This window comes from Urocitellus parryii, chromosome 14 (assembly GCF_045843805.1).
Source record: "Urocitellus parryii isolate mUroPar1 chromosome 14, mUroPar1.hap1, whole genome shotgun sequence".
In the NCBI taxonomy this organism is placed as follows: Eukaryota; Metazoa; Chordata; class Mammalia; order Rodentia; family Sciuridae; genus Urocitellus; species Urocitellus parryii.
In genome coordinates this window covers 2,409,254-2,435,981 of record NC_135544.1, presented here as the reverse complement: position 1 = coordinate 2,435,981, position 26,728 = coordinate 2,409,254, and the positions used below count along the sequence as shown (strand labels likewise).

General features: G+C 39.9%; 1 protein-coding gene and 1 pseudogene across 1 annotated transcript in view; one reads left to right on the top strand and one right to left on the bottom strand.

The window, feature by feature from the left end:
• The first annotated feature begins 1,530 nt into the window (after positions 1–1,530).
• Positions 1,531–26,728, top strand: part of Gsr (glutathione-disulfide reductase) — a 48,318-nt gene continuing 23,120 nt past the window's right edge. Inside the window, exons 1-5 of the mRNA XM_026414042.2 lie at positions 1,531–2,001; positions 17,915–17,941; positions 21,438–21,526; positions 22,731–22,800; positions 26,026–26,173. Of these exons, the coding sequence (XP_026269827.1) occupies positions 1,702–2,001; positions 17,915–17,941; positions 21,438–21,526; positions 22,731–22,800; positions 26,026–26,173 (634 nt within the window). The 5' untranslated portion in view covers positions 1,531–1,701. The remainder of the gene's footprint in view (positions 2,002–17,914; positions 17,942–21,437; positions 21,527–22,730; positions 22,801–26,025; positions 26,174–26,728) is intronic.
• LOC113200577 (U6 spliceosomal RNA) lies at positions 23,141–23,238 on the bottom strand (annotated as a pseudogene).

The window sequence follows — 26,728 nt, the reverse complement described above, 5'->3', positions numbered from 1 at the left end:
TAACTTTCTATCCTCCTGCCTCAACTTTCCTAACAGGCATGCCCCAACTTCCTTCTACATTTGTTCTTTTTTTGTTGTTGTTGTACCAGGGATTGAATTCAGGGACACTTATTCACTGAGCCACATCCCTAGACCTTTTAGTATTTTTTTATTTAGAGACAGGGCCTTGCTGAGTTGCTTAGTGCCTCACTTTTTGCTAATGCTGGCTTTGAATTTACAATCCTCCTGTTTTAGCCTCTTGAGCCTCTGGGATTACAGGAGCCTCTGGGATTACAGGAGTGTGCCACCTCAAGGCCATTCTACATTTTTTTTTTTAAATGTGATAAAGTTTTCCCTTTTCTCCAGGTTTTGTTGTTGTTGTTGTTGGTTTTGGTACTGGGGATTGAATCCAGGACATTTGCCGTTGAGTTATGTCATTATTTATTTGGTACTGGAGATTGAAAATAGGGTGTTTTACCACTGAACTATCTCCCCAGCCCTTTCTATTGAGACAGTGTCCTGCAAAGTTGCCAAGGCTGACCTTGAATTTACTAGGATTACAGGAGTGTGCTCTATATTACTTTTTAATTAGGGGGAAAAATGCTTTAAAAATTTGGAATCATTGTAATGGGGTGCAGTTGATTCCCAATACCCCTATTATCTTGGCCTAGGTGTTTGAACCTCAGACCTTCATTTTTTTTGCCGCCAGAGCTTTCAGCCTTGACCTGTATAGTGTCCTTACGGGCGACTGGTCTGGATCTTGGCTTATTATGACACAAATTCAACCCGGGTTACAACTCTTTGGGGCAGTTAGTACTTCCAGATATTCCAAAAGAATACCCCAGTCTCTATAGCTTGGGAGGTATTGTGTCTTCCATCTTGATTCCATCTTTATTCTTCCGTGGAAGAACATTGTTACTGTGATTCAATCCATTATTTCAAATTTCTCAAATTAAATGTGCTTAAGAATTACTTGAAGATTAGGCTGGCTTTGAATTATCACTGAGCTGGGTACGGTGATACAGGCCTGCAATCCCAGCGACTCAGGAGGCTGAGTTAGGTGGATGGCAAATCAGAGGATACTTTCAGTAATTCAGCGAGACCCTGTATCAAAAAAGAATTTTATTTATTTATTTATTTATTTATTTATTTATTTATTTATTAGGGGTTGGAGATGTAGTCAAGACTCCCTGGATTCAATCCCCAGTACCAAAAAAGAATAGAATCACACCGGAAGGAGGAGACCACGGTTTAAAATGTAAATTCCCAACCCTTGGTCAGGGCCCAGAAGTCGTCAACCCAGGTGGTCTCCGGGAAAACTTAACCTCTGCAATAAGAGGGCAAATTTCTCTAGCTCCAGAAGATGGGTGAAACAGGAGACGTCGTGATGCTTCTCCGCCTCACCCCAGGCGCCTTCAAATGCCTGCCTCCGGCCAGTGCCGCCCGGGAGCCAGGAGCTCAGGCGTTCGGGTGAAGGGCCAGGACAAAGCCCGGGGCTCCTCGCAGGGGCAGGCGCCATTCGCCGTCACTGCAGGGGGACCGAGAGGCTGTCCCGGACGCGGCGGCGAGCCCCAACTCCCAGCGCCTGCCCCTCCTCCGCCCGCTCCCGCGCAGCGGCCGGCTGCTTAGTCACGATGAGGCTGCGCTTGCCGGCGGCCCAAGCCCCCTCCCCCCGGGGCCCGCCTCTGGGTTGCTCTCCCTCCCCGTGCCACTTCCGTGTGGATGGCCCTGCTGCCCCGCACGCTGAGCGCGAGCGTGGGGCCGAGCTGGCTGCGGGTGGCGTGCGCCTTCCACGGCTTCCCGCTGCCTCCGCCCGGGCCCGCCGGCGCCCTGCGCACCCTCTCCCAAGCTATGGCGTGTAAGCAGGAGCCTCAGCTGCAGTGTCCGCCGCCCGCTGCGGTGGCCTGCTACGACTACCTGGTGATCGGGGGCGGCTCCGGCGGGCTGGCCAGCGCGCGCCGGGCAGCCGAACTCGGCGCCAGGGCCGCGGTGGTGGAGAGCCACAAACTGGGCGGCACTTGCGTGAGTATCGCGGCCTTTTGGGCGCTGCTCCTAGTGCCTTGGGCTTGCAGCGTTGTATTCGCTACTCCTCTTAGTCCTAGCACCTACAGGAGCCAACTGTGACCTTGCTTACTGGGAACCCCTTTGTCCCGGCCCGGAGGGCGGCCCCCAGCGCCGCGCTTTCGCACACTGTTTCTAAGGCCAGACCCTAGCAGGTGGAGAAAAGTGTAAAGGAGCTTCTCTTCGGCCCCTAATGCTGGGTCAGCGAGTGCTTCCGCACAGGCGCAATATTAACGAAACTCGTAGCTTATTAAATCGAATATAACTTATTTGCATCCTCCCTCCTCCAGGTGGGAGAGTATTGCGTTCCATGCTTATGTGCCTGAAAGGATTCATGAAACCCAAGACTGCATCTGGGAAAATTGAAAGTGGATTGTGGAGGCGGGTAACCTCGAGGAATGTTGATCCTGATCCTTTCCCATCTATTTCAAAGGCATAATGATTTATAGCAGCAGTTTAACCTTGGTTGCGCATTCAAATCACCTAAAATGTTCAGAGTTCTGCGTGGATTCCCATCCCAGGACTTGTGGCTTAATTGTTCTGAAGTGTAGCCTCGGTTTGGGGAGTTTCAGAAGCTCTGCAGGTCATTTGAGTTTTAGCCAATGCCGAGAACTACCGACTACCTTGATAAAAGGCTTTGAAGTCATTGATAGGTGATCTCTCAGATTTTCTTGTTTATTTGGGGTAGATTTAAACCCCCCACTCCAGTGGTTGTATATTCCTTTTTTTTTTTTTTTTTTTTTTACACAATACCTTTATTTTATTTATTTTTTAAATGTGGGACTGAGGATCTAACCCAGGGCCTTGCACGTGCTAGGCGAATGCTCTACCGCTGAGCCATAACCCCCGCCCCCGTGGTTATAAATTCTGAGATTGAAAACCTACTTGTAAATTTTGAACGTGAGTTTTGTACCCATGCTATTAGTATGACCTTTTTTTAATCAAAATGTTTGGGTGAGGTACTTACTTTTGACTTTTAAAATGATGAATCCAAGACTAAGTTGGGATTTGGGAATAGTTCTCTAAATTCCTTTTAAGACTGATGTTTAAATTATACTAAATTGGAAATTCCTTAGGGGCAGGGATGGGTTCCTGTGTTTGTATACCTTTCATTATCTTAACAAAGTACCTTGCTCAATAACCATTTGTGAAATGAATGGAACTTGTGGTGAGTAGCTATGAAAGGCTGACTGTATTGTTAAGTGCTCAAGTTCAAAGTGAAAAAGGGGATTAGGAGAAAGGAAAAATCTCTGTTAATTATTGCCATGCACTTTGACACTTTAGTGCAGAAAGACTAGAACTCTGTGGAGAAGGCCGATTGAGGGATGTCACTTGAAGTTCCCCAGTTTTCATTTCAACTAGTAATAGTACTTGATCCCTCTCACCTGATCTCTCTCACTTTATGCACCGCCTTACATTTTTCTGTTTTCCTTCTTCCTTGTTTATATCCATATCATTGTGGCATGTGCTGTCATTGCTGGTTCTTCTGGTATTAATCAAGAAGGGGCTGACCCATTTTTAGATTTGTTAGGAATGTGAATACACTGAGAGATAACCACTTTGGAGGAAAGCAAAGGACCATCAGCCTTCTATTTTCTGCCTTGTTGAATGCCTGACCTTGCTCAACTCATCCTCCTATAGCAGCTTATATTTCCATCTGACCGTTGACATCTTTGGGAAGTCATCTAGTTAGTAATTTTTAATGATGTCACATTAGGGCTTTTTTTTTTCTTTTTCTTTTTTTTTTGGTAATGGGAATTGAACTCAGGGGCATTTAACCGCTGAGTCACATCCCCAGCTCTATTTTGTATTTTATTTAGAGACAGTGTCTCACTGAGTTGTTCAGATCCTCACTTTTGCTGAGGCAGACTTTGAACTCGTGATCCTCCTGCTTCAGCCTCCTGAGCCACAGGCATTACAGGTGTGTGCCACCATGCCTGACTAGAGCTTTTCTCAGACTAACTTTTGGTTTTGAATTAAAAGGAAGGGTGTAGGTGGTAGTGAATATTTGAGAAGGTAGAACCAATAGGTAGATATGGGTTTAGTTTCCTTCAAGCATTACAGTTATATGGGCTATACACAGTTAGAGTGATTTCCAATCAGGTGTAGGGAGAATTGAGATTTTCTGTTCATGTATTTGTTCATGTATTCATTTCTTGGATTGATGAAGACAAAGAAAAAAGATAGATATAAGACAAAGATCCCTTCAGGGAATTTACCATATGGTGGGGAACACCAAATATAGACAGTCAACTGCAAAGTGGGTGGCCTTGTCTTAACTGCTGCAAGTTATAACCAATTAAAGTAGTTAAGAAAGGAGATGGAATTCTCACTTCCGCCTGGGAAGATTTCTGGAAGGAGACAGTATCTTTCTGAAGATTCAAGAATGAGTATTATTCTTGGACTTGGAAGGGTCTGGGGCAAAGACATATAGCAGGGTATGTTGTGTAATTGAATTTGGAGCAAATGCTGTCTTTTATTCTAATAGATCCAAGAGATGGGAGCTTATGGATAGGTATTAATTTTTAAAAGGTGGATTTTCTGGGAGTAGTCAACGGTGAAAGGGTTTGAACAAGAGAGTGGCACAAATGGTCTTGTGGTAAATGATATTATTAAGAAATATCCCAGATAGAAGTTTTTTAAGATTGATTCTCCAGCTAGTTCCTTCCTAAGTAAAATTCATTACTATAATTTTAAAGCTTGGTAAATTTTTATTTTTAAATTGTTTTTACAATGCTAGGGAATAAACACAGGTCCTTGGCTCTACCACTAAGCAACACCCCCCACCCCCAAGCAGTGGTTATTTCTTTTTTTTTTTTTTTTAATTTATTAGTTATTGGCGGACACAACATCTTTGTTTGTATGTGGTGCTGAGGATCGAACCCAGGCCGCACGCATGCCAGGCGAGCGCGCTACCGCTTGAGCCACATCCCCAGCCCAACAGTGGTTATTTCTATTTATCAGAATTGTTTCTTTTTTATTCTTGATCATTCATTTAGCCAACATTTTTAGTTTTTTAATGGTACTGGGGATTGAACCCACAGATAATTTCCCATTGAACTACATCCTCAGTCTTTCTTATTTTTAATTTTGAGACAGGGTCTCTCGCTTAAGTTGCTGAGGGCCTTGCAGTGTTGCTGAGGCTGGTCAAAGTTGAAATCCTCCTGCCTCAGCCTCCTAAGTCACTGGGGTTATAGGTGTGCACCATCACACCCAAGAACAATATTTTAATAAAACATAGAAATCGTATAATGCAAGTAAGGATAGGTCTTTGAATACATCTAGCTTTATGAAACACCATACCCCCTATTTTTGCTTCATTAAAGATTGGATTTACATATACCCTAATTGAAATGTGAGAGGTATTGTTTTGTCCAACATCTTCACTTTGCTAAGGAACAGATATAAACTAAAATGTGGTTGAAAATAAAAATTAGTTTTGTCACCAGAGAGGGTGCTTGACAGATGTTGCAGAAAAGAATTTCAAGATGTGTCAGAAGCACAAGTAGAGATTTATTTAAGACTTTCTCTAGCAGTGATTATTTCTATTTAGCCCAAGTACAAATTTATTTATTTATTTTGGAAGCAAATTTACATTCAAGGGAGAATGCAGCCTATCTCAAGAGTAGAATGCACTTTTTGGGGTCTCAGATGCTTTTTTTTTTTTTTTTTTTTTTTTTTTTTTTTGGTGCTGGGGATTGAGCCCGGGCCTTGTGCATGTGAGGCAAACTGAGCCATATCCTCAGCCCCTTCAGAAGCTTTGAAAGGAAACTTTGTGAGGGGTAGGTATGGGAAGATAGGTGGAAATGCCATCAGGCTGGTCATTATAAGACAGTTCATGGTGATCAGTCAGTGCTCAGGATCTTTGATGTTGGCTCCATTAAATTGTCTAAAAATACATGTGTTAGTACAGTGCACAGGACCATTTTCATTTTTTAAAAAATTTTATATTTTATTTAGAAACAGGGTCTCACTGAGTTGCCTAGGGACTTACTAAGTTGCCACGTCTGGCTTTTTTGAACTCACTATCCTCCTGTCTCAGCCTTCTATGCTGTTGGGATTGCTGGTATGTGCCATTATGCCTGGCTACATTTTTTTTCTTTTTTGAGACAGGGTCTCCCTAAGTTGTTTAGGACCTTGATAAGTTGCTGAGGCTGGCTTCAAACTTAGTATCCTCCTGCGCCTCAGCCTCTGGAGTGGCTGGGATTACAGGTGTATGCCACTACACCTGGCTGTCCTTATTTTTCTGGATCAAGCAAAAAGTGTGGTTGTTATGGGTATAGTGGCACACACATGTAATCTTAGCAGTTTTGGGAGACTGAGATGGGGGGAATGCAAGTTCAAGTCCAGCCTGGGTAATTTAGCAAGATCCCATGTTAAAAAATTAAAAGGGCTGGGGATGTGTAGCTCAGTGGTAGAACACCCCTGGATTCAATTCCCAGTACCCCCCAACACACACACTCACATACACACAAAATGTGGCTGGCGGGGCACAGTGGCACACACCTGTAATCCAAGCAACTCAAGAGACTGAGTCAGGAGGATCACAAATTTGAGGCAAGCCTCAGCAATTTAGCAAGACCTCAGCAACTTAGACCCTGGCTCAAAAAACAATCCCCCCACCCTCCCAAAAAAGAGTATGGTTATATGTATTAGGATACATGTTAAATATGGGAAACTGAAAGATATCATCTTTTTTTTTTTCTAGAATTCCACTACCAATTAACTTATTTTTGAGGACAGGAAAAAAATATGTGAGATGATCTATGAATTCAGTTTTCTTTTCTTTTCTTTCTTTTTTTTTTTTTTTTGAAGGAGAGAGAATTTTTATTTATTTTTTAGTTCTCGGTGGACACAACATCCTTGTTTGTATGCGGTGCTGAGGATCGAACCCGGGCCTCACACATGCCAGGCAAGCGTGCCACTGCTTGAGCCACATCCCCAGCCCCTGAATTCAGTTTTCAAGTTTCCAAAAAGTGAAACCTAATGCTTCTCTTGTGATCACATGAAGACCAAAGAGCAATGCAGAGCTTGCCCAAAGGTGAAGTAGAACCTCTGGGAGCTTATCTTTGAGGTTGTTCTCTGCCCACGCAGACTTTGGGAGAGTCAGCTTGGGGAAAAGCCCTGATTTATTGCTCCTTTGCTGCAGGGCCATGGGAGCACATGCTTCTGTATTCTTGCTAAGTATACTGATTTTGAGATAAAGAATAGCTGGATTCCTGTAGGACGGCCAGTAGTTCTCATCTGTGAGAGTAAGGGTTGATGGCACAGAGCCTTCTGATCACTAAGTTGTTGTGAACTGCGCTGTGCAGCTCCTACTAGAGAAGACTACAGAATGGGGGTGGGGGCATCAAAGAGGGCTGAGAAATGAGCTGCTCATTGGATTATGGTTCATTTAGGCTGTAAGCAATTCCTTAGCAATATGCAAGGCATAATTGAACTTGAAGGTGGTAGTGTCTACTTTGTTATTGTGACATCTCCCCTCCATAAGGCTGAATATAAAAGGACCTCAGTTTATTTATTTTTATTTTTATTTCTTTGGTACTAGGGATTGAATCCAGAGGAACTTTGCCACTGAGCCACATCTCCAGCCCTTTTTTGTATTTTATTTAGAGACAGGGTCTCACTGAGTTGCTTAGGGCCTCACCAAATTGCTGAGGTTGGCTTTGAACTCACAGTCCTCCTGCCTCAGCCTCCCTAGCCACTGGGATTACAGGCATGTGTGACCACACCCACGCCTTTTTGAGGCAGGGTCTATCTAAATTGCTTAGGCCTTGCTGAGGCTGGCCTCAAACTTGCAGTCATCCTTCTTCACTGTGCCCTGCTAGACCTCAGTTTAAAGTAATGCTGTCCATCAGTTCCTTCAGGATTGACAGGTGTCCCTTAAAATCTGAAAGTTACCCTAATTTGTTTTGTGGGTTTAGAATTCCATAAGTGGAATCCAGCTGTATTCATAAGTGTTAAGTAAAGGAGTGATCATAAAGGGTGGAGAAGTTGGAGTAGGCAACACCTGTTGTTAAACTTTGGCTGATTTACCGTACTGTTTACTTTTTTGCACAGATTTAGTGAAATATTTCTTTGCAGTCTGCCTCAGAACCCTCTTAAAACTCTGCAGGTCCAGAAAAAGAAAGATTACCTCTGAATCTCTCACTGTCTATGTCTTTCATCAAACATGTTTGGAAAAGAGTGAAATTGAAGAAATGATATGGAAATACTAGTAACTGTTTTCATTCAGAAGTGGATCCAGTCATCATTATTTTTCTTTCTTTTTTTTTTTTTTTTTTTGATGGTAGTGGGAACTGCACCCATTAGTGCTCTACCTTAGCCCTTATTTATTTATTTATGTTTTGTTCTTTTTGGTACCAGAGATGGACTACAGGGGCTCTTAAACACTGAGTCACATCCCCAGCCCTTTTTTTTTTTTTTTAACTTTGAGACAGGTAAAGTGCTTAGGATTTTGCTAAGTTGGCTGAGGCTGACTATACTTGTGATTCTCCTGCCTCAGCCTCCTGAATTGCAGGCATTATAGGTGTGCACCACTGTGCCCAGCTCCAGTCAGTCACTATATTAATAACCATTTATTCACCATTTATTGCAACATAAGACATTAATTAGGATGTGGGATCCCAGATTCTTTCTTTTTTGGGAGATGGGGGCAAGAGATAACAGGACAGATATCATTATAGTGGGTATCAGACATTCCAGAAGAGTTTGGTTTCACCAATTTCTTTCTGGGTCCTCCTGGATGCCCCAGAGTTGCAGTTCTTTTAAATTTGATGATTCCTGGGAGGTTCAGTTTAATATCATGTTTTGCTAGTGAATGAAATATTGAGCAAAACCAATTTTAGCTCCTACCTTTGTTAATGAATCAGTTCATTTTCCATCTTTTTTTTTTTTTTTTTTAATCATTGCTGGGGATTGAACCCAGGGCCTCATGCTAGGGAAATGCTCTACCACTGAGCCATATCCCCAGCCCAGCTAGGGATCATCCCTTTTGATCACCAGTATATCCCAAGCCCTTAGAACATTCTTGCACATAATAGGTACTCAATATGTAGTTGTAGAAAAAAATGAGTTGATGGATCACTCGTACTTTGCTTCATAATTGATAACTGGTCCTTCTTTTTAGGTACTGGGGGTTGAACCCAGGAGCACTTTATAATTGAGCTATATCCCAACCCTTCTTTTTTTTTTAGTTTGAGACAAGGTCTTTATAAGTTACTCAGGCTGGTCTCAAATCCATGAGCTTCCTGTTTCAGCCTCCCTGGTTGCTGAGTTTATAGGTATGCATCACTGAAATGAGCAATTTTCTAATAGTAGCCTGCAACTAGATTTTAGGTTGTAAAGAAGGAAGACAGGAGAAAACTAGAGGCAACTCTGATAAGGTTTGGAAAATAGAAAGCAGGAAGGAAATTCACTTCTGAGCACAGGAAACATGTGTGGCAGGTGTGATTATAAATTAATTTATTATTCTTTGCACCAGAGTGAGCGATGTGAAAATTTCCCTATCTAGGCAAAATTGAAGGTCAGCATGCCAGCCTAGGAAAGAGAGTGAATTCCCTGGATTTTGCTACTTGTGCATGTTCTATTCCTACTTGGAAGGTCTGTGTCCTCACTGGGATTCAGTGCTGGTGTGTCCATTGCACAGAAGGATTCTGGGATCTTCCTATAGCTTTTTGTTGGTTAATGCCTGGTGAATGGAGGTTTCATGAGGTGCTATATGCCTGGGGAGGGGGTTTATCAGCTTTGTGCACCGCTGGGAAGCCAGGGCCCTGAAAACCCAGTTCCCCAGTCTGGGAGGTAAACTCCTGGCAAAAGTTGGTCTGTATCAGATAGTTAGAACTCTTTATTGCCTCTCTTCCATATGTCTTGTGTGCAATGTGGGAAGTCAGCAGGCTGCAACAAGTATAATTCAGTTTCATTGTCATCATCAGATATATCATAAATTAGAGATCAATGCTTTACATAATCTCTACACTCAAAACTTTTGTAATATAAGTGTTGCCATTCCCATTTTATGGAATAGGAAGCCACTCAGATTTAGAAACTTATCTACCTACAGTCATTGAGTGGGAGAGCTCAGAGTCAGATTACCTGATGAATTCAAGGCCTTGCTTTCTGACAACCTCATGCACACATCAACTAGAGAAGGGGGAAAGGAATAGGGAGGCGTATTGGGAAGGAATGAACATGACTGGACATAGCTCTTTATCCTGGCTTCCCTGCTGTGAAGGTAATTAAATGTGCTTTTCAGGGTTGGGGATATAGCTTAGTTGGTTGCCTTGCATCATCACACAACCCTGGGTTCAATCCCCAGCACCTCAAAAGAAAAATACATTTCAGCCAGGCACATGCCTGTACATGCCTGTAATCCCAGCGGCTTGGGAGGTTGAGGCAGGAGGATCTGGAGTTTAAGCCAGTCTCACAACTGCAAGGCACTAAGCAACTTCGTGAAACCCTGTCTTTAAATTTTTAAAAAAGTACAAAATAGGGTTTGGGATGTGGCTCAGTGGTTGAGTGCCCCAGGGTTCAATCCCCAGTACCTACCCCTACAAAAAACATGCTTTTAATTTCTTTAAGTTAAAGAGGCAGCTTATGTCCTGTTGCCATGGGAGTTTAACTTGGTCTCTAAAGCCAGCAGAAACCCTATTTCCAGGAGTTGCCAAAGTAGGACCAGTGGCATTTCATGGTCTTGGCCTTCCTTTCAGCCAAGCTGGAGCACAGATTGTGTGACCCAGCAAGGTCATGGTTTTCCACTACCCTTTTCAGATTTCTGACCCAGTGCTCTGTGGTTTCAGGGGATGGAGTGATTCTTCTGCTGACCCTGGAGTTAGTATCTTGGGTAAGCTCAGGGTCTTTCTGGTTAGAACTGTAGACTACAGGGGAGCAGTGCTTTTCCATGCATAATGCCTGGCAGAAGTGGGTGCTTTATCCAAACTTTGAAATGAATGAGTGGCTGAAAGTTAAAAAGCATTTAGAGGGCTGGGGCTGGGGCTCATCGGTAGCATACTTGCCTGGCATGTGTGAAGCACTGTGTTTGGTTCTCATCACTGCATATAAATAAATAAAGGTCTATCAACAACTAAAAAATAATAATAATTTCAAAAAATTAGAAACCAAAAAGGCAAAAACTTCTAAAACAATAAATCTGTCATCTAGTCAGCCACCCAAGTCAGGCCATCTTGACCCTTAGAAGAAGCATATTACAAACTTTAAAAAAAATTGCTTTAAGCAAGGCAGAAACTGATGATTGGTCAGAGTATTTAAGAATATCTTAGTAGTTTAGTACTCTGTGACTCCTTGAATTGCCTTTTTATTTTATTTTATTTTTTTTTTCCTTTTAATACTGGGGAACAGAACCCTCCTGGAGTGCTCTACAACTGAGTGACATTCCCAGCCTATTTTATCTGTTACTGGGGTTTGAACCCAGAGGGGTTTGATCACTGAACCACATCCCCAGCCCCTTTTTCTTTTCTTTTCTTTTTTGTGGTGCTGGGGATTGAACCCAGGGACTTGTGCATGTGAGGCAAGCACTCTACCAACTGAGCTATATCCCCAGCCCTGCATCTTTTTATTTTAAAACAGGCTTTCACTAAGTTGCTTATGGCCTTGCTAAGTGGCTGAAGCTGGCCTTGAACTTACAGTCCTCCTGCCTTAGCTTCCTGATTACTTTTTGAGACAGGGTCTTGCTAAGTTGCCTAGACTGATCTTGAACGTTTGATCCTTTTGCCTCAGCTTCCCAAATTGCTGTGATTATAGGTATGCACTACCACACCGTGCCTTGATTGCTTTTATGAAGATTCCTGGGAAGCTGGAAAAGGGCAAGTAGTGTGCATTTCTTTAGTATACCAAATCATCTCTGCTTTGGGGGAAACTGGTTTTGGAGTCTGTTCAAGACTTTGGTGTATGTAAGCTATAAACCGCAGGTAATAGCCACCGCTCTTCCTCTTTCTGTAAGTGGCCTGAGGTGATCTGTGAAAATGGTCTGATACTCTCTTTGACCTGGAAAACGCCACAAAATCATGCAAATCAAAAGGTTCAAATCGTGGAATTCACTTTAAGAACACCGGTGAAACTGTGCAGGCCATTAAGGGTGTGCATATCCAAAAAAACCACCAAGTATTTGAAAGATGTCACTTTAAAGAAACAATGTGTTCCATTCTGGCATTATAATGGAGGAGTTGAGAGATGTGTCCCCGCCAAACAGTGGGGCTAGACACAGGATCGGTGGCCCAAAAAGAGTGCTGAATTTTTGCTGCACTTGCTTAAAAATGCAGAGAATAGTGCTGAACTAAAGGGTTTAGATGTAGATTCTCTGGTCATTGAACATATCCAGGTGAACATAGCACCCCAGATGCACCACCATACTTACAGAGCTCATGGTTTGATTAACCCATACATGAGTTCCCCCTGCTACATTGAGATGATACTCACTGAAAAGGAACAAATTGTTCATAAACCAGAAGAGTAGTTTGCACAGAATACAAAGATATCCCAGAAGAAACAAAAACTTATAGCACAGAAGTAAATTCAGCATAAAATAAATGCAAATAAAAGTAAACCAAAAACTGCAGGGCATAAAGGTATGGATCAAAGGTCCAGGGAGTACTTTGTCCACCAAATGAACTAGGAAAGTTAAGTCTGATGATGAAATCACCCCTGTTAAGGAATTGGGATTATTTTTCCCAAAGGGTTTCAGCTGCCTTTCTCTGTTGTTAGCATTTAAGAAAGTCCTGTCATCCTCCTTAAGAATGGCTCATTCTGTTTGTCCCCATAAATTGTCAGTTACTTGGAGGATGAGAAATAGCATATCCTCAGCTTAGTCAGATGGGTGTATAGTCATAAATGGTGCTAACTGCTAATATAAAATATTTTCTGAATAGTGTTCTGCATATTGGTATGGGTCTTGATTCTTTAGTAGGTTTGAATTCTGCATCCTTCTCTAGTCACATGGTTTCCTGCCTTTGTTGCTTTTTTAATATGACCTCTCATATCCCTTTGGGTGGGGAGGCCAAATAATGGTAGGAGACCATATAGAAGCATAACTCACTCATTTATAATTTTACATCATATAATAATGAATAATGGAATTATAATAGATTTGTACCAAATATGCTGATAGCAAATAGAATTTGGAATAGAAGAATGGATTACTTTTCAAAAAGACTACTTCTTTCAAAAGTAAGAGATCTTAATGAGATTTGGGTGCTGTCTTTGAATCTAACATGTCATAACAATTGCCCTGGTGCATACAGTGTGGTTCAGCCTTCACAACAGAAGCATACCTGGAAAGCTTTTGTTACAAGAGCTGGGCCTGTATCCTTGGAGCATACAGAAAGCCAATGTAGTTCCTTATGACCATCATCATTATATCAACACCTGATATAATTTATCTAGAAAGTATTCATTTTCATATTAAAAATTATATAATGAACAAGAGGGAACAAAGAATCACTTAACCTAAATGCTACTTCCCAAATAAAATTATTTTGGTTTATTTATCTAAAGTAATTATGCAAGTAATGAATGACTATTTACTATTATAAAAAGCATACAGAGTGAAATATGGAATTTTTCTTCCTTCCTAGAGATAGCCCCATTGACTGCTTGGAATGTAGCCAAACTGTGTTTGTACATATATACAGTCATTTATGCTCAATACCAATATGTTTTGAGGAATGTGTTATTTAGTTTCATCACTGTGTAGATATCATAGAGTGTACTTATACAAACTAAGATGGCAATAATATCACTAGGATATAAGAGACACTAGTGTATACACAGTTGCTGGACTGGTGGTGCAGGCCTGTAATCCCAGCGACTTGGCAGGCTGAGGAGGATTGCAAATTCAAAGCCAGCCTCAGCAAAAGCGAGGCGCTAAACAACTCGAACCCTATCTCTAAAATACAAAATTAGGGCTAAGGATGTGGCTCAGTGGTCAAGTGCTCCCGAGTTCAATTCCTGGTTACCCACCCCCCCCCAAAAAAAAAAAAAAAGACAAAACACCGTTACATGATGTGTGGCTATATGTACATATAATTATAAATACAAATTATGCCATGGAACAGCTATTGTTTTCTTTCTTTTTGCCACATTATATTATAGAGTAGTCCCCCATCATCCACAGTTGAGTTACTCATAGTCAACAAGAAAGGATAAGTACAATACAGGAGATATTTTGAGAGTAAGAGAAAGACCACATTCACATAACTTTTATCACATTATCAAAATTGTTCTATTTTATTATCAGTTGTTTTCTTATTGTGGCCAATTTATAAATTAAAACTTTATCTTATGTATAAGGAAAAACAGCATATATGGGGTTTGTTTGGTACCAGCTACAGTTTGAGGTATTCTGTAGGTCTTGGAATGTGCCCACTACTGATAGGGGGAGCTATTGTGTCTTAGAATTCAGTATTCCATAACAGTATGTAGAAATCTACTTTATCATTTTGAACGACTGCAGAGTATTCCGTAGGCTCGGTGTACGGTAATTTATTTACTACTTCTCTTCTGATGGATAGTTAACTCTTCCCAGTTATACATTATGACTATGTTTCAGGGAACATCCTTATACATTTATCTTTTGGGGCACATGAACAAAATATGTTACCATTTCTCTAGGTTACATTCCCCAAAATAGAATATCTGGACCAAATGTGATGTGCTTGCTAACATTAGTTATAGTCAATCTTTTATATTTCTTGGGGGGTGTGGTACCAGGGATTGAACTCAGGGGCATTTGACCACTGAACCATATCCCCAGCCCTATTTTGTATTTTATTTAGAGACAGGGTCTCACTGAATTGCTTAGCTCCTTGCCATTGCTAAGGCTGGCTTTAACTCATGATCCTCCTTACTCAGCCTCTAGAGCCACTGGGATTACAGGCATGTGCCTCAGTGCCCAGCAATCTTACATTTTTACCAATCTGATGAGAAATATCATTTGGGTTATTTCCACCCTATTTCCCAACACTGGGGATTGAATCCAGGGCTTTCCAGTCAGTACTCATAAGGTTAAAGGTTATGTGAAATACACATCAGATAGCCAGTCTATACGGAGTTTATAATTTGTCCTTCAAAAAAGTGAGATCAGCATAGTTTTCCTTTTACAAGCAGCTCCTCCCCTAGGGTACACAGAGTAGTTAATCATTTAGTTAAGCCCATATTTCTAACTTAAGGCCTTGTAATCAAAGTCCTAATTAGCTCAGTTTAAAAAAATTTAGGAAGTAATCAAAAGAAAATTAACTGATAAGCACAAAAATGTGTGTATAAGGATGAACACTGCATCTTGTTTATAAAGATCCTTGTGTTGAGTGTGATGTTCAGGCCTGAAATCCCAGCTATTTTGAAGACTGGGGCAGGATGATTGAAAGTTTGAGGCCAGCCTCAGCGACTTAGCAAGACCCTGTCTCAAAAAAGACTGGGGAAGGGCTGGGGTTGTGGCTTAGTGGTAAAGCGCAAGACTTGCGCGTGTGAGGCACTGGGTTCGATCCTCAGCACCACATAAAAATAAATAAAGGTATTGTATCCATCTACAATTAAAAAATATTAAAAAAAAAAAGGACTGGGGATGTAGCTCAGTGGTAAAGCACCCTTGGATTCATTCAGTCTCCAGTACCTAAAAATATAAAGATCCTTCTGAGGCATTTTTTTTTTCTTTTTTTAGTACTAGGTATTGAACCCAGGGGTACTTTACCACTAAGCTATATCCCCATACTTTTTATTTTGAGATGGGGTCTTCTAAGTTGCTGAGGCTGGCCTTGAACTTGAGATCCTTCTACCTCAGCCTCCTGAGTCACGGGAGTTACAGGTATGTGCCACTAAACCCATCTAGAAGATATTTTTCTGTAGCCTCCTTATCTAAATAGTTACCTTCCTAAATATCTGGTGGATAAACTCTTAGAACTGTTTTCCTTTGTGTGTTGACTATTAGAATACTAAGAATCAAGGCTTCATAGTAGGGATGAATCTCGTTATTTTGGCCCTAAGGAATAAAATGTCATTCTCTACTTGTGGTTTTAGCAGAGGCCATTCTAGGTGTTTTATCCATATACTCCAGAATAAGATTTCCAGAAATCCTCTAAGATAGCTGCTCAAATGATCTGATTGATGTTCTTTCCTTTCTTGCTGACCCCTTCTCTTGAGAAAATGCTAAGTAAAGATTTTCTACTTCATTACATGAGGAAAATAATATTCTTATCTTTTCCTACTCTATGATAGAAAAAAGGAAGTAGCCGTACAATCTAGTGACTTAGAACTCAAGGAAAAAATTATTTGGAAAAACAAGAGACCCAGAATAGCCAAAGCAGTCCTTAGAAAGAAGAGTGAAGCAGGAAGCATCACAATACCAGACCTTAAACTATACTACAAAGCTTATAGTAACAAAAATGGCATGGTATTCGCACCAAAATAGACATGTAGACCAATGGTACAAAATAGAAGACACAGAGGCAAATCCACATAAATACAGATATCTCAAACTAGACAAATGAGCCGAAAACATACATTGGAGAAAAGATAGCCTCTTCAACAAATGATGCTGGGAAAACTGGAAATCCATATGCAACAAAATGAAACTAAGCCCTCTCTCTCATCATGCACAAAAATTAAACTCGAAGTGGATCAAGGACCTAGGAATTAGACCAGAGACCCTGCACCTAATAGAGGAAAAAGTAGGCTGAAATCTTCATCACGTCAGATTAGGCCCCAACTTCCTTAACAAAACTCCTAAAGTGAAGAAATAAAATCAGGAATTAATAAATGAGATGGATTCAAACTAAAAAGTTTCTTCTCAGCAAAGGAAACAATCAATGAGATGAAAAGAGAGCCTACATTTTGGGAGCAAATTTTTACCACATCCACATCAGATAGAACACTAATCTCCAGGAAATATAAAGAACTCAAAAACTAAACACCGAAAAACCCCAAACAACCCAATCAATAAATGGGCTAAGGAGCTAAGCACACTTAGAAGAAGATATACAATCGATCAACAACAACATCTCTAGCAATTAGAGAAATGCAAATCTCACGCCAGTCAGAATGGCAGTTATCAAGAATACAAACAACAATAAGTGTTGGTGAGGATGTGGGGGGAAAGGCACACTCTCACACATTGCTGGTGACACTGCAAATTGGTGCAATCAATCTGGAAAGCAGTATGGAGGTTCCTTAGAAAACTTGGAATGGAACCCCATTTGACCCAGCTATCCCACTCCTTGGTCTATACCCAAAGGACTTAAAATCAGCATACTATAGTAACACAGTCACATCAATGTTTATAGCAGCTTAATTCACAGTAGCTAAACTGTGGAAGAAACCTAGATGCCCTTCAATAGATGAATGGCTAAAGAAACTGTGTTATATATACACAATGGAATATTACTCAGCATTAAGAAAGAATAAAATTATGGCATTTGCAGGTAAATGGATGGAGTTGGAGCATATCATGCTAAGTAAGCCAATCCCCAAAATCCAAAGGCCAAATGTTTTCTCTGGAAAGTGAATGCTGATCCATAATGGGGGAGGGCATGGAAAAAAATGGAGGAACTTTGGGCAAAGGGGAGGGGGGTAAGGAGAGAGGGTATGGGACAGGAAAGATGTTGTAATGTGATGGACATTATTACCCTAGGTACATGTATGACTGTACATATATGGTGGGACACTACATTGTCTATAATCAGAGAAATGAAAGTTGTACTGCAGTTGTGTACAATGAATCAAAATGCACTCTACTGTCATATATACCTAATTTAAATAAAGAAAAAGAACTCAAGAAAGTCTTATTTGATGTTTACAGTTCCTTTCTTGCAGGTGCATTTAATGGTTTGAGTTTCATTTTCTTAAAGTATGTTTCTTTTTTCCCCCTTAGGTGAATGTTGGATGTGTACCCAAAAAGGTAAAAATTCTTTTCTGTACTCCTTTTTCATGCTTGGTAAATCATGATCAGAACAAGGACATTTTCAAATATATCATTTAAAATTATTTCTGTGAAACGTAACTGAGAAACCAACTAAAAGTGGCTTAAAAAAAATACCATGTTCATGATTTTTTGGTCCTGATATCTGTGGTGTAGTTTTCATTGAACTCATTTCTCTGTTTCACATAGAGGAAAAATTGCATCTTTTATTCCCAAAGTTGCCTCTTGCTTATGGTTGCAAATAATTTTATGATACATTTGAACGCACAGTTGTCCCTCAATATTAATGCAGGATTGGTTCTAGGACCCCTGAGTGTACCAAAATCCATGGGTGCACTAGTCCCTTATATTAAAATGGTGTAGTATTTGCGTATCCTCTATAAACCACTCTTCTGTATACTTTTTTTTTTTTTTTTTTTTTTGGTACCAGAGATTGAACCCAGGGGCCCTTAACCACTGAGCCACATCCCCAGCCCATTTTTTAAATTTTATTTTGAGATGAGGTCTCACTAAGTTGCTGAGAACTTGCTTTGAACTTACAGTCCTCCTGCTTGAGCCTCCCAAGTCACTGGGATTGCAGGTGTGTGCCAGCATGCCTGGCTCCCTCTGTATACTTTTAATCGTCACTAGATTACTTATAATACCTAATAAAGTGTAAATGCTTTGTTAATAGTTGTTAAAATTTTCTTATCATTATTCCCTAAAAAATGACAAGAAAATTCTGTAAATTTCAGTACAGACACAATTTTCTTTTAATATTTTCCATCTTAGGTTGTCTGAGTCCACAGATGTGTAACTGGATACAGAGGGCCAGCTATTTGTTTATTGGGTACCAGGGATTGAATCCAGGGCAATTAGCTACTGACCCATATTCCCAACCCTTTTTTTTTTTTTTTTTTTAACTTTTTAAATTTGAGACAGGGTCTCACTAAGTTGCTTAGGGCCTTGCTGAGTTGCTGAGACTGGCTTTGAACTTGCAATCCTCCTGCCTTAGCTTCCTGAGCCACTGGGATTGTAGGTATGAGCCATCATGCCTGGCCTGGTCTTCAACTTTAAATTGGCAGCTTTCTGATGTCTTGTAAGCAAATGACATGCACTCCACTGAAATTTCATTTCAGAAAGATTTTCTGAAATCCATTCCTTTGGTAAGGTAGGTTTTTAGGAAATTTGCTCTTTTATTTGGGACACTGTTTCCATTATTTTCTTTCCTTTTAATTGTAGATTTAAAATTTAAAAAAAAATTATGGTAATAGACATCAAACCAATGGCCTGTGTATTCTAGGCAAGCACTCTACCACTGAGTTTCACCTCCAGCCCTTAATTCCAGACTTTGGAGTCTGTTCTACTTGGGGTCATGGATATATGAATTACATAAATTAAGTTGTACAGTGATTTTATGTAATTTAAACCTAATTATGGCAATAAGTTCGGTGTTGGCTAGTGCTACCTCATTATTTTTAAAAATACCACTGGACAAATACTGCATAGGAATTTGAATTTGTAATGTCTTGTTCCCATATTTTATTTCACTTATCCCTTCTGATCATATCTGGTAGATTTTTGTTTTTTATTTCTGTTGGGCTCTACTGATTTCAGTGCTTTGCATTCTTGAGCATCAGTTGGTAGTTGCCTCTTATTTTGTACAACAGCCTGAAGTCTAGAGTAACTCCCCTGTATCGGAAGGGCAGAGTGAATCAGCAGTAGAGGAGCAACCGGAGGTCGGTGGCCCCTACTGCTATGATTAGATCTGAACCAAAAGGCCTAAAGTGGTTCATACAGAGGCACCCTCTCCAGAAGGTGCATGATGCTATCACATAGTACATAATACAAACTGGAAGCAAAATATTTGTGGTGTTAGTGACTCTTTCATGTGCATTAAGATCAAGAATAAAGCAGATAAAATGGTTAATTCTATGTTACATGAATTTCACCTGAGTTTTAAAAAAAAATCAAACAGTCCTTATTTTTATGAACATTGACAATCTTTTAAAATATTTCTTTACTGATTGACTGTATTTTGTGTGGTACTGGGGATTAAACCTGGGGGTGCTTTAGCATTGAACTTTGTCCCTAATGCACTACCCCCTTTTTAAAAATATTTTTTAGTTGTCAATGGACCTTTATTTTATTAATTTACATGGGGTGCTGAGAATCGAACCCAGGGCTTCACACAAGCTAGGCAAGTGTTCTACCGCTGAGCCACCACCCCAGTCCCCCTTACTTTTTATTTTTATTTTGAGACAGGGTTTCACTAAATTGTTGAGGCTGGCCTTAAACTTCATATCCTCCTGTCTCAGCCTCCTGAATCCCTGAGATTATAGTCATGTATACCAGGCCCAGTGCCCGGTTCTCATTTTAATCATATTAAGTGCAGAGGGACAAAGGTACAAAGAAGGCATTTTAGGCTGGCCAAAGATGTAGTCTAAAGCTTGTCTTGCAGAGAAAAATGGTAGTTTGTTATCTAGGGTTCTTGATGCCAGTTTGAATCTCATTAAATTGATGTTCATTTGTCATAAAAGACCTTTACAAATGACTGACTGCATTCCACAGCAGGTGCAGTCAACATTTGTATTCCAGATGTGTGATTATGTACATCCTTCTAAGGGCATGTTTGTAGTTACTGACTACATAATAGAAATTTGTTCTCTTAGAATTTTTAGTCCTTGCTGGATGCGGTGGCGCATGCCTGTAATATTAGCGACTTGGGAGGATTCGGCAGAAGTATTGTAACTCAGAGCCAGCCTCAACATTCTAATGAGGCTCAAAGCAACTCAGCAAGACCTTTCTCAAAAAAGGCTGGGAATGTGGCTTAGTGGTTAAGTGCCCTTGGGTTCAATCATCAGTGCCCCCTGCCCAAAGCAAAAAAAAAAAAAAAAAAAAGGAACAACAAAAACTTTATTTCATAGCTTTTCTTCTGAATTACTATCCTGTAAAGTTACACATGCATTCCATTTCCTGGAATTGAATCAAAAGGACAAGGAGTACAGAAATCTAAAAAAAAAAAAACTTAAAATAGTAATATAGGGGGCTGGGGTTGTGGCTCAGCAGTAGAGTGCTCGCCTAGCATGTGTGAGACCCTGGGTTTGATCCTTAACACCACATAAATAAATAAAGGTATTGTGTCCAACTACAATGAAAAAAATAAATATAAAAAAAATAGGAATATAGGCAATGATAAGTTTAAAAATTTTTTGAAAAAACTATTAGGCTTGTAATATTCTGCTTTCGTATTATTTATTATAAACTCTATTACTTAACAATATTGGTTATATTGGTTATAATTTGCCCAATATTTCAGAAGCCTCACTGTCCAGTCCATCTGGTCATGCTTCTGAACTTTCATTCTTAGTGTGTTTAGTTTTGTTTTTAATTTCAAGGTTAGTTCTTACCTGCTGTCACATAGTTACCATTCATTCATAACATCTTTCTTTCTTCAGGACTCATGTACTACTATTTTGGGTACTTTTCTTTATAGGTAATGTGGAACACAGCTGTCCACTCTGAATTCATGCATGATCATGTTGATTATGGCTTTCAAAGCTGTGAGAGTAAATTCAATTGGCGGTAAGTATTAATGCTCAAGGGGTTCAATTTGCAAATGTAGATTTCTAGTAACTAAGCCTAAACTTGGGGAGATATTATTGTGGTAAAATATGTACAATGTAAAATTTACCATTAAGTACATTCCAGTGTTGTGCAGCCATGATCACTCTGCATTTCCAGTACGTTTCTACCATCCCAAACAGAATTCTTTACCCATTAAATGTAACTCCTCATTCCCCATGCCCTAGCCACTGCTACCTCTAGTCTACTTTCTGTCTTTATGGCTGAACCTATGCTAGGTTCTTCATAGAATCATATAATGTATTTGCTTTTATGTCTGGTTTATTTTGCTTAGCATAACATTTTCAAGGTTTATTCATGTTGTAACCTGTATAAATAATTCATGCTCTTTACTGTGCAGTAGTATCCCTTCTATATTTTATTCAGTTACCTGTCCATGGACTATTGGGTTATTTCTACTTTATGGCTGTTAAGAATAATGCTGCTGCAAATGTTGGTGTACAAGTATCTGTTTGAGTCCCTGTTTTTAATTCTTCTGGGTCTATACCTAGAAGTGGAATTGCTGGATGATATGGCAATTCTATATTTAACTTTTTAAGGAATCACCAAAAATTTTTTTTTTGGTGGAGGAAGATACTGTGGATTTATCCCAGGGGAACTTAACCACTGAGCTTAACCACATCCCCAGCCCTTTTTATTTTTTTATTTTGAGATAGGTCCTAAGTTGCTTAGGGCCTCTCTTAATTGCTGAGGCTGACCTCGAGCTTGCAATCCTCCTGCCTCAGCTTCCTGAGCCACTGGGATTATAGGCGTGCGCTTTTGCATCTAAATTGCCATAAACTTTTGAAATCATTGAATTTTCACAAAGTTTTAGCAAATCTATTCGCTATTTATGTTTCAATAAACATTTTTGAGTGGCCACCATGTTCTATGTGCTATGCCAAAGCAACTATCCTTGATTATATGCAGAAAGAAGCCCACATAAGTGGATGCCAACTGAGCGTTCTCCATGGAGTGGAGTAAGGATTCTCATCATAGAGGAAGGCAGGTGGTCACAGGGAAAGGACAGCTGTCTTCAGAGATATTTATTCACTTCATTTTTATTGACAGTCTATGATTTTCTGCTTACGGGTGTTGGGACAGCTCTCTGGCTACTGAAAGAGGAAAATCCTGTTTCTCAGTACTGACTCAGGTTTTGTTGCAGTGTTATAAAAGAAAAGCGGGATGCCTATGTGAGCCGCCTGAACACCATCTATCGAAACAATCTAACCAAGGTGTGTATGCTTTTTGTTGTTGTTGTTGAGAATCAAACCCAGGGTCTTGTGTATGCGAGGCAAGCACTCTACCAACTGAGCTATATCTCCAGCCCTGTATGCTGGGTTTTGAACTTAGAAAAGGAAGGAGCCGTTTTTTTGCTGGAGTAGGCAAGTATGTGTGGCCAGGCAAAAATGTATCTTCGTATAGTGTGTTTGCCTCTGGCAAGTATATGTTGTCCTTTACCTTTCTGAGGCTTTTTCTGCCTTAGTGCTTAGATGTTATACCTCCTCCATGCCATGCCATACTAGTGACATTGGTAAATCACAGGTCATCCAGCCTTCCATTTTCTTTTTTCTTTTTAGTATGGAATGCTTCACAGATTCATATGTCATCTTTGCACAGGGGTTACATTAATCTTTTCTGTTCCTATTTTAGTACATATGCTACCAAAGCAAACACCAGCTCTCCTTTTTCTTTTTTCTTTTTAAAATGTATTATAGTTATGCCTAATTGTAGAGTTCATTTTGGCATATTCATAAATGCATGTAACATAGTTTTCTCCATTTCAGTCCTCAATTCTACCTTCTACCTGCTTCACTTCTCTCCTCCCACATCCTTTTACTGTACAGCATATGTCCCATCATCCTTCCTTTGTCTTTGTGGTTTCACTTTGCAGTTTCTAGGAGATTTACATATTTATATAGCTTAATTTGTATTCAGGTGACAGTAGATTCTGGGTTTTTTTTTTTTTTTTTTGAGTATTATACCTAGTAGTTGGGTTTATTCCAAGAAAATCATATAGCATCAAACAGTAAATTCTTGTTGCTGTTTGAGCTGCCCTAATCTCAATAGTGACATGTTTATAAACCAATGTTTTTTGTCTTTTGCTACTAGGCATTGAAGCCAGGGGACTCTACCACTGAGCTACATCCCCAGTTCTTTTTATTTTTTGAGACAGGGTTCTCATTGAATTGCTTAGGACCCTGCTTAATTGCTGAGATTAGCCTTAAACTTGGAATCCTCCTGCCTCAACCTTTTGAGTTGCTGGGATTATAGGTGTGCATGACTACACCTGGCTCTAAACCAGTTTTTAAGGTGAATTATTTCTACAGATGGCTAATCTCAAATACTTTTATGTTGGTTCTTATCATTCGTTGTATTTGATTATTTATTTATTTATTTTAAAAATATTTTTTAGTTGAGATGTACACAATGCCTTTATTTATTTATTTTTTATGTGGTGCTGAGTATGAAACCCAGTGCCTCACACTTACTAGGCAAGTGCTCTACCACTGAGCCACAACCCCAGCCCTGTATTTATTTTTTGGAGGAGGATATTTAGATATTTTCTTGTAGCATTTTTCCCCCCCAAGTGGTCCTGAGGATTGAACCTAGGGCATTAAGCAAACTAGGCAATTGCTTTACCACTGAGCTATATCCCCATTCCCAGAATATATTTTCTGACCTTAACCCCCAATTTAGAAGGAAAGATACTTGAGTACAGTTCTGTATTTACTAACTCCAAAGGATTTTAAGGCTCTCAGACTTATATTTATTAGAGATACAACATTCTATTACTAAAGCACCCACATTAAAATTTTAATTTTTAAAATTTGTTCTAAATAGTATACATGACAGCAGAATACATTCAACTTATTGTATACAGATGGAACACAACTTCTTATTTCTCTTGCTGGACACGCTGCGGGGTTATGACTCATTCGTGCAATCATACATGTACATAGGGTAATAATGTCCATCTCTTTTTTTTTTTTTTTTAAAGAGAGAGTGAGAGAGGAGAGAGAGAGAGAGAGAAATTTTAATATTTATTTTTTAGAACTCGGCGGACACAACATCTTTGTTGGTATGTGGTGCTGAGGATCGAACCCGGGCCACACGCATGCCAGGCGAGCGCGCTACCGCTTGAGCCACATCCCCAGCCCAATATTGTCCATCTCATTCCACCATCCTTCCCATCCCCACACATCAAAATTTTTAAGTAGAGCTAGCTAAAGTACTTTTGCAAGAGATAGGAAAATTACCAAGAAATCCAGCATTTTTAAATACTTATAAATCTTGATATGTAATAGAACTTACTGTGACTTTATGATCAAGGAATTTTTTATAGCTTTCCCTCATAGAAAAGGAAACTTGCTGTCCAATATCTTAGGAAATGAAAATTCCTCCAAACTGTGTTGTCTGAATTATTACTACTCAGCTCACACTCCTTTTTCTCTAGCACCTCATAGGAACTTTTTATTCCTGAAGAAAGGGTGTTCTGGAGGCTTGTGGGTTTTGGCATTGATTTTAATTCAGCTTGATTAAGCAAGGCACCTGCAGGAATAGACCTGGAGGGGTGATTGGAAAAGAGGAAATAGCTCAGTTCAGAACTAGACATGTTCCAGAATGTTGATACATTCCATTGTGTGATCATACTTGCATGCCTCCATTATCCTTATTTAGTCACCTGTATTCACAGGCCAATACCTGTATCTCGACTGGCAGAAGCTTGCCAGCCTTCTCAAATTGATGCCTTGGCATAGATGATGTTAGTAAGAGCAAATCAGCTTTTAGTTTTCAACATTTCTAACAAAGAGTTTTGCTGTCATATAGTTTTGTGATATTCTTCCCATTTTATTTGGGAAAACAATGACTGCATCTTTTTCCCTTGGCCAGAGAATTTTGCTTTTGCCTTCACTCTTTTAACCTTTATTATTATTATTATTATTATTATTATTATTATTATTATTGTTATTTTAAATATTTTTTTAGTTGTAGTTGAACACAGTTCCTTCATTTTATTTATTTATTTCTATTTGGTGCTGAGAATCAAACCCAGCGCCTTGCATGTGTTAGGCGAGCGTTCTACTGCTGAGTCCACAACACTAGCCCCTTAACCTTTATTTTTTTGTTTTCCTCTTTCTTATTCCCTTCCTCCAGACACATCATTCTTCAATCTCTTCTCACTGTAAGGAAGACTTTCTCCCTCAGTGCTTCCTTTCTCCTCCTCTTCCATTTCTTCTTGCATTTCTTATTTTATGCTTTCAGTATGTAACAGCAATCCCTTTACTTGAGTATCAGTTACCAGTCAAGAACTCTACAGAAATGCAAGAAACAGAATTGTCTTGGCATTTCAAACCAAAAATCACAAGTTTTACTGGAGATACGGAAGAGCTGATATGTTGCATCAGGTGTTTTTGCTTTATCTTAAGAACAGTCTAATGTTATTATTTCTTCTTCAGTCCCATATAGAAATCATCCATGGCCATGCAGCATTCACATGTGATCCCCAGCCCACAGTGGAGGTTAATGGGAAAAAATACACAGCTCCTCACATTCTGATTGCCACAGGTGGTGTCCCCTCATATCCTCATGAGAGCCAGATCCCTGGTGAGTTCAAAGGCAAATAGTTATTAACTATTTGGAGGGGTTTTCCATTGCATTCAGAATTACAAACCAGGCCATGGATATGCCTATATCGGTTTTCTCTCTCTCTTTTTTTTTTTTTTTTAAGAGAGAGAGAGAGAATTTTTTAATATTTATTTTTCAGTTTTCGGTGGACACAACATCTTTATTTTATTTTTATGTGGTGCTGAGGACCGAACCCAGCGCCCCGTGCATGCCAGGAAAGCACGTTACCGCTTGAGCCGCATCCCCAGACCCCAGTTTTCTCTTAAGAAAGGCTGTGAAGCCAGGCATGGTGGTGCAGACCTGTAATCCCAATGGCTAGGGAGGTTGAGGCAGGAGGATCACAAGCTCAAAGCCAGCTTTGGCAAGAATGTGGCACTAAACAACTCAGTGAGACCCTGTCTCTAAATAAAATATAAAATAGGGCTGGGATGTGGCTCAGTGATCCAGTGCCCCTGAATTCAATCCCTATACCCTCAACCCCTGCCAAAAAAAGAGAAAGACTGTGAAAAAAGTCTCTGTAGAACCTAAATTAAT